At 37.7% G+C, this 8,263-nt stretch overlaps 1 protein-coding gene across 1 annotated transcript in view; it reads left to right on the forward strand.

Moving 5' to 3' along the window:
• xkr7b (XK, Kell blood group complex subunit-related family, member 7b) overlaps window positions 1-6,935 on the forward strand; it is a 78,193-nt gene extending 71,258 nt beyond the window's left edge. The window contains exon 3 of the mRNA XM_053482867.1: window positions 5,150-6,935. Coding sequence (XP_053338842.1) covers window positions 5,150-6,120 — 971 coding nt within the window. The 3' untranslated portion in view covers window positions 6,121-6,935. The remainder of the gene's footprint in view (window positions 1-5,149) is intronic.
• Window positions 6,936-8,263: the final 1,328 nt, after the last annotated feature.

Genomic DNA, 8,263 nt, shown 5'->3' on the forward strand with positions numbered 1-8,263 from the left:
ACAGAAACACTGTTTTATCTGAAAAATTAACAAGAAATCTCTCTAATGACATTCGATCTGTCAGGCAAAACAGCATAGGTCAATGACGGTAAAAAAAATACTAATAATAAAAAAGTGTGTGTGTGCTTCTATGAAGGCTTTGCTGGTGTGTGTTAACGCAAAGGCTTCAGACATCAAACTGTGTATTTGGGTTTTGGATATGTCAGTTAGAACGAAAGTTATTTATTTATTTTTATTAAGGTAAATTTGACCACTACTGGAATAAGTAAATTACGTTGCAAAAATGTACAACTCTCAGAATTAGCATGATATTATATATTTTTTGGTTATAAAAACAACCAAAATAACCATACAATCCTGAGCCCTACTGTATATGTTTATTAAAAAGCAAAACAAAAAATTGCTAAAATGTAACCACAATTGTATAAGTAAATTGAGGGTAATGAAGTAAAGTTCATTATAATCATTAAAAAATCTAAATTAGAATGTGCAGGTGAAGCACACCCAGAGGCTATTCAGACATTTGGATATCATTAAGTGTTTAAGGTTACCATTTCAGTTAAAATAATGAGAAAGCATCCCAGTTTCTTTTTTTATATATATATAAGATGAATACAGCTTTAAAAATAATATCTGATTTCGCCATGGCCTTTGACTTTACAGCGAATTAAACACCTAACTGAATAAATAGAAATTATTATCTACAAATAAAATTGAAAGGCTGTTCATTTTTATACAAGATACAAGCCTTGAACTGCTTCATAGAAAACTGAGAACATTTTCATGATTGTCCTTTTATTGCAGAAACATGAAGACAAAACTCCAGAACTTTTTCTGAAATTCCTTTATTTAGTGCAATGAAAAAAAGGACTAATTAAGAGGATATATATTGGCTACAGTGAAATTTATGTAATGTTCCCTATTATAAGAAAACTTTGAACTGGGTATTAAGATTAGAAAGTTGTATAGACATTGTTAAGCTTTGGTAAAAAATGGAAAAACATTTTTGCAATCTTATTGTAAGAAATTATATATTAATAAATGTAAAATTACTAATACATAATAGCTTCACATAAAAATGTTAAGATATGTTCACTTTTTTGACAGTGATCTATTTGGCCCTCATATTTTAATCATGTCGAATGCTTTCCTTATTATAAATGAAGGTGTGTATGGCATGTGTTAAATGTATTTAAAAGTAAATTTGGATAGACTGTAGTATAAGCATATGACTTGTAAACTTTGGCCTACACAGACAGGCGCTTGTGTCCATGCAGCTGAAGCTGATTCATTGTTTGTGCTCAAATCACCACTCGAGATGTCAAACAAATGTTTCATGAATCAGATGCAGATTTGTTAATGTCATTGCATGCTTGCAAATCTGTGTTTGTTTCTAGTCACTGTTTATGAGTGTGCATGTTATTCTGTGAATTATAGTCAATAGTAGCTGATAATGACACACTTGGGTATTTTAAATGTGTTTAACCGCCTTTACATATTTTCATTCCTCCTAGTCATTGCGATGAGAACCTCCACACATTTAGCTAACAACTGCACGAGTGTAAATTCACAATTATCCTCCGGCTCTTTGTTTCTGTCATGGGAGCAGTACAGCAAAAGTACTGCTGGGCAAAATAGTGACTGCTGGGGAATAAAATCAATGCATTTTTTGGATTTTTGGAGAATGCTAAAGCTGAGAAAAGAATGTTTGCAGTCTTCTACTGCTATTGCATTTACCGCAACAGACATGAATTCCTATGATAAGGCACTCCCGATAACTATCAAAGGGGGAAAGGTGCTAATGGTGTTTTGACAATACTGATGATGCATTGAAATTTTTGTATTGTCTTTAGATTTTTTTTTCTTTATGGTCAATCAATAAGGTTAGTTATAATTTGTGTTTAGTTTTTTTGTGCAACAAAACTAAAACCATTTTTGCTATTTGTTGCCAGTATGATTTATTACTAAACACAATAGAAAAGTTTCCTTTTTTTTTTTAAGTAAATACTAAACAAACAGAAAAAAAGTTTTTGTGCCTTTTTCCGCACTATGCACAACATATTCTTCAGTTTGTAATCCTCTTTGCATATTTTGCAACAATTTATTTTATATAATTTATTTTGCAGTAAAACACATACATACACTGATCAGCCATACCATTATGACCACCCACCTCTATGTGTTCTGATACATTTCTGTTAAAATACATTAACCTTTTCCTTAATTTGAGCTACATTCGCTCTTTTATTGAATTGGACCAGACTTCACTCCTCACGTGCATTAGTGAGCCTTGGTCACACAGTTCACCGGTTTCTTCCTTGGATCACTTTTGCTAAATTCTGACCACTGCAGCCTGGAAACATCCAACAAGAACTGCAGTTTTGGGGTTGCTCTGACCTTGCAAAAAAGAAAAAAGAAAACCGGTGAACTGGCGACAGGATCATGGGAGGCCAGGGCATACTGATTGATGCTCACGAGGAGCGATCCAGTCCGATCCAGTAAAAGCGCTAGTGTACAGTAGATCAGATTGGTAAAAATGATAATGCTGGTTGTGTGTCAGAACACAGTGCATCACTGTTATAGTAAGAAAAAGTGGTTAGAATGTTATGGCTGATCTGTGTGTGCATGATCATGCATATGATCTGCATTCTACTCTGCTGGTTGTTTGGTTGTTGCATTCAACATTTGTCTATTTACATCTAGTTTGTTACATTTTCATTTATTTATTACTTCACCTAATGGTGTGTATATTTTTTTCATTCTCCTTGCTCTCTCAGAGCAGTCTATTGCAGTCTTGTTTCCACAAAGATTACGCATCAAAATTAGTAAATATTTCATGTTTTTACACATTAATCCTTGTTAGATTTCTCTGTTTAAATTTATTTTTGTGTTAATTACTATGATTTAAAACCTATACCATCTATTCTGTTTTTTATGGTGATTTTTCCTGGATTTTCTCCCTAATTTAGTCGTGTTTAATTCCTCAATTAAACTCACGATCTCCGGATGATAGGGCGAGCATTTACCACTGCACCACTTGGAGGCCTCCTATTCTGTTTTGTTTCTTCTGTCTGGTTTTATATTAGTACAAAAGTGGATTTTCCAAATAAATAGTACAGTACTTAAAAAGAAATAAAAAATTTGCGGACAAACAGTACTGCCCCATGACCCATGCTCCCAGCTTCAGAGTGCACAATTTGGAATCATGGTTCATGTTCCTGGTGTACTGTAGGCCACTATGCGTGAATAAAGGACTGAACAAAAATCTAAATACTCCAGACACAATGTTGAAATTGAAATATTCTTTGGCTTCAGGTGTATGTGCACATAGTCATCTAGTCATCTATGTTTAAATAGCTCAGATCGAAAACAAATAAAAAAAACCTTTTCATTTTCACAGTTTCCCATTTGATTTCTAGAACAAGCTGCTACGTAGCTTCATTTAGGTAACAGAACCTATTGTCCCATTATGTTTTCTCACAGCAGGTTGCCAGCTCTGCATTTAAATAATCCATGCTCTAATCTTTGACGTTCTTTGTGGTCTGATGTTTGATTTAATTAAGATTATCCGCATGTCCCATGAGAGCAGCAGGAAAACGATAGGCAAGTTCGAAGCGAAAGCATCCGCTAGCCAGAGGCAGAGCAGGAAAACAGTACATTAAGCTATCAGTTCACTGCTAATTGAGATCCCTTTTAATTTTAATTTAGGTGTATGTATGTACGAGAGAGAGAGAGAGAGACTAAAGTTTCGCTTTGAAGGGGACACATTATCATTCAGCCCCTCAAGCTAAAGCTCTCTGGGTGAAAAGGGGTGAAAAATCTTTGCTGTCTTGGTTGTTCTGTGGGTCTGGCAATATCATGGGGAGAAAAACAGCAGGATATCAGCAAGAACCTGACAGGTAAACAAACAAACATCCTAGACTTACTAAAGATCTGATCTCAGTAATGTTTTCACCTTTATGGAAGCCCCGGAGGTTACTTCCTGCTCCCTCTCACAAATACATACACAGAAAAAGGCAACTTTTTACCTGGTCACACTCCAGGGTACCTGCAAACTAAAAAAAATATATAGGCATCTGTCAAAATAATTCACACACACACACACACACTAGTGGAATGCAACATCCCAGGCAGCTGCCAACAACTTGTTGACCCTGCAGGTGTTGAAGCACTCCTGAAAAATATCTTAAGTTGTAGAAGCGCAAGTGATAAACACACCACAAATGTAGCTCATCATTCAAGCCTTGTCTTCTCTTAAATGAGAAACCTGTCATATCATTTAAATGAATGCCTTTCAGTGCTTTGCAATACTTTAAGAGTGACTAGCTTTCTTCAGTGTCTCATTTTCTGGTGAAGCCTTAGACAGTCAAAAAGCAGGAAATGTCCTCAGATTCATAGTTGTTCCTATAAAGAATGAGTCTCAGGTAATGAGAGACATAATTTAATGCATGAATTATTCATTGTTCTTTCGTTAATAATGCAATAGCATGTCCAATTAGTAATAAATTACATGGGATCCAATTAAATATTGAGGGGCGGTGCTCTGAGAATGGCAAAGTATTCATTTTTCCATAATGATTCTGATCAGGCTTTATATTCAGCATCACAGAGTAAACTGAGGTATAATAACAATAACCAGGGATGCACCGAAATGAAAATTCTGGGCCGAAAACGAAACCGAAATTTTTGGATGCACTTGGCCGAAAATCGATACCGAAACCGAAAATGGCTTCATTAAAAACATGTTTAAAATATTTTCTTTTTGTTTGTATTAAAAAAATGTTGCATATTGCAACTTTGCTGTCCTCATCTGAAACTCTGAAGTGCTTCCAAACCGCCGACATACTCCGTGTTTGATGCGTAATGACAGCGCGAACGAGACGGGAGGATGGGAGAGGCGTGGCGATAATTTCGGCTTTTATTTTCGGCACTTTCTTACGTTTCGGCCGAAACCGATAATGCTATTTCGGCCGAAAATTTTCGGCGGCCGAAATTTCGGTGCATCCCTAACAATAACATTAACATGATGTTCAGCACATATCCGAAAATGTGTAATGAAATGAAAATTAGATGCATGGATTTGGTTCAAGCTTTAATTAAGGAAATGATATCCGTGAAGCTTACTGAGTTGTCGCTTTGCTTTAAACAGGTCTCTCCACCTCGGCCTCCTTGGTCTCCTTAGCCTGGATGATTGCCTCCTACCAGAAGGTCCTTCGTGACTCCAGAGATGACAAGCTACCCATGTCCTACAAGGCAGTGATTGTGCAGATGCTATGGCACCTCTTCACCATTGGCGCACGTACCATCGCATTCGCGCTCTTCGCCTCTGTCTTCCAGCTGTACTTTGGCATCTTTGTTGTGGCTCACTGGTGCGCCATGACCTTCTGGATCATCCAAGGCGAGACTGACTTTTGCATGTCCAAGTGGGAGGAGATAATTTACAATATGGTTGTGGGCATCATTTACATCTTCTGCTGGTTCAATGTCAAGGAGGGTCCAGCGCGATGCCGCTTAACCACGTACTACTGTGTGATTTTGGTGGAGAATGCTGTACTCACAGCCACCTGGTATGCATACAGGGGCCCACACACCTCAGACTTCTATGCCCTTATCATTGTGTGTGTGGTAGTATGTAGCTATGCCTTGGGAACCTTTTTTATGTTTGTCTATTACTGCCTGCTCCATCCTGATGGCCCAGTCCTGGGTTCACATTGGAGCTGCATGGAGGAAGGAATTGGTGCAATAGGACTTGGGGGTATGGGGGACCTGGGGACACCTCTGCCCCAACCAGATGTTGTGACAAGTCCCCCAAGAACCTTGCAGAGGACTAAGGATGGGGAACGGGAATCAGGGGACAAGGAGAGCTGCCTGCCTGTTTTTCAGGTGAGGTCCATCAGTGTGGCTCCTGCTCCTTCTCCTCGAACACCAAAACTTGAGGGCCCTGTTATCCGCATCGACCTCCCCAGGAAGAGCTATCCAGCCTGGGATGCACACTTCATCGACCGCCGGTTAAGAAAAACCATTTTGGTGCTGGAGAATACATCACCCGTGACGCCTAGGATTCAGTACCGCAGCCTTGGCAGCCCAAAAGAGGTGATGGAGTATGAGACTACTGTGTAGTTGCAACTCCTGACCTCTTGTCAGTAGGGACCTCGCCTGTGGCTCTGCTTCTCTGTGTAGAGAAGAAGTGAAGAGGAAAGCAATGCTGGGAGGTTCCCAGAAAACCATTGGTGCTCTAAGGCATTTGGGTGCACAGAACATGGGACCTTGAATTCGCCTTGAAAGTTCACAAAGTTGAGTGAAAAGGGTTAACTGTAAATGAGAGTGATATTTAAGAATTCTACCACAATGCCAGCCATAAGTACTGACCTAAAAAGAGGGGTGATGACCTGTCCATAGATGTTTTGATGATGATATGCATGGGTGTGATGATGATGGTGATAAATATAAGTAGGAGATTTCAGGTGATACATGTTCAATGCTAGAAGAACTGGCCAATCAGTCCTGGACTGTCCTGGGAGCTGCACAGGTCTAAATCTAATGAATGTTAGTAACTTGAAAACAGTACCAGTTGTGTATTATATTGCTTATGTGAATGGTAAGATTACCCAGTTGAATCATCATGATTTATTTATTGATTGAGTAGATTTATTTTTTTGTTACTATGTGGCGATGATAAAAAATATTTTCTATCGTATATCAGCGTATACATATAATCATTTTGTTATATGTATACAATATATTGGAATGGTATCACTGTGTAGGTACGTATGAATGTTTTTTTGGGTTGTCTGTATGTTCAACTGGTCTTTGATCATACTGCATTGTTTATCTGTAACGGTAAAGGACAGAAAAAAAATATTTATGAAGAAAAAAAATGGGTTAACAATGCCCTGATAATGATGCATTATGACTAAAATGTAGTTGGAAAAAATTTCAGTAAAATGGCTGTCAAGAGCCCTGGGAAAAAAAGACACCTAAAGAAGATTGTGTTTTACTTTACCACAAGGTTCTACTCCTGATTGTGAGACTCTGGTTTTGTTGGAAATGTTTTTTCTGACTGTCCGCATTTTACTGCTGGGCAGCGTTTGATTTGGATAGCGCAAGAAACACTGGTTTTTATAAAAGGCAACCAGGCCTAATGTAGTAACGCTTAAAAATAAGTGTCCCTTAAAGGAATACGACAGAATACTCACTATCTACTTCCCTCTTGACAGATGGCTGATTATCATGTTCAGTCATTTCAACACATTTTGCTGCACAGCAAAAAGAATAAAAAAAAATTAATGTCACTTATTATTTAATTCTAAAAATAGCTGTTTTTTTAATTTATTCATTAATTGATGAATTTTTCAACAATACACCACAGTCTTTGCAAAAAATAGAAACCATGTGCATCTTCCGTAAACAGTCACATTTTGCGCGAGTATCGCTTCTTCTTTTGAGATTAACGTTGGTTAGTACATCACCGCCACCTACTGGACAGGAGTCATACTGAGGCACGTTCATCCGCAAACATTTGGCTGGAACACAGGAGAAACCAGTAAGGATAAAGTTTTCTTGGTGTGATGATCCCTTGACGTGGAGCTGCTACACTTTTAGTTTTTTTGGACAGGTTTAAAAAAAAGCCTAGTGAGGACGTGATCAAAGCAAGATGCAGGAAGTGCAGGACGTATTAACAACAGCACTGACCACATAACAGTGTAACCAACGCCTCTTAGGGACTTTATTTACATACAATAAGATTGAATGCCGATATGACTGAGTTGTTACTACAGTGGAATGTCACGGCATTGTTGCTACATTAATGGAGACCTCACAGTGACTTCTTCAGACTTGTCCTATGACCATGCCACTTGTAGTAGACCTTATTAAGCTCTTTCTCTGGTGCTCACCACATACAGTATATGGCACATATGCAGCAAGTTATTATCATGTCTATTTATAGAATATACTATAAATACTGAATCCAATTCCTCATGGTCAAGAAGTAGTTTAAACTTGATACATGCAAATTTGGATCCTGTTCCCAGTGCATACTTTAATATTTTTTTAGGATGCAAAGGGAACTTTATGGTCTTTTTCAAAGTGTGACGGGCGCCTTACACAGCATTTCAGTGTTTATTAAATACTTTTATTCGGTTTAATTACTTAAGCTACTGTAGGAAATACAGCTTCTGAACACAAACCAGACAGTAAACATTAGTTCTGCTGAATCGAATCAAAAAAGCACAGTGGCCAAAAAATTGAATCAAATAAAATC

The sequence above is a fragment of the Clarias gariepinus genome, chromosome 22 (genome assembly GCF_024256425.1).
Source record: "Clarias gariepinus isolate MV-2021 ecotype Netherlands chromosome 22, CGAR_prim_01v2, whole genome shotgun sequence".
Lineage (NCBI taxonomy): Eukaryota > Metazoa > Chordata > Actinopteri > Siluriformes > Clariidae > Clarias > Clarias gariepinus.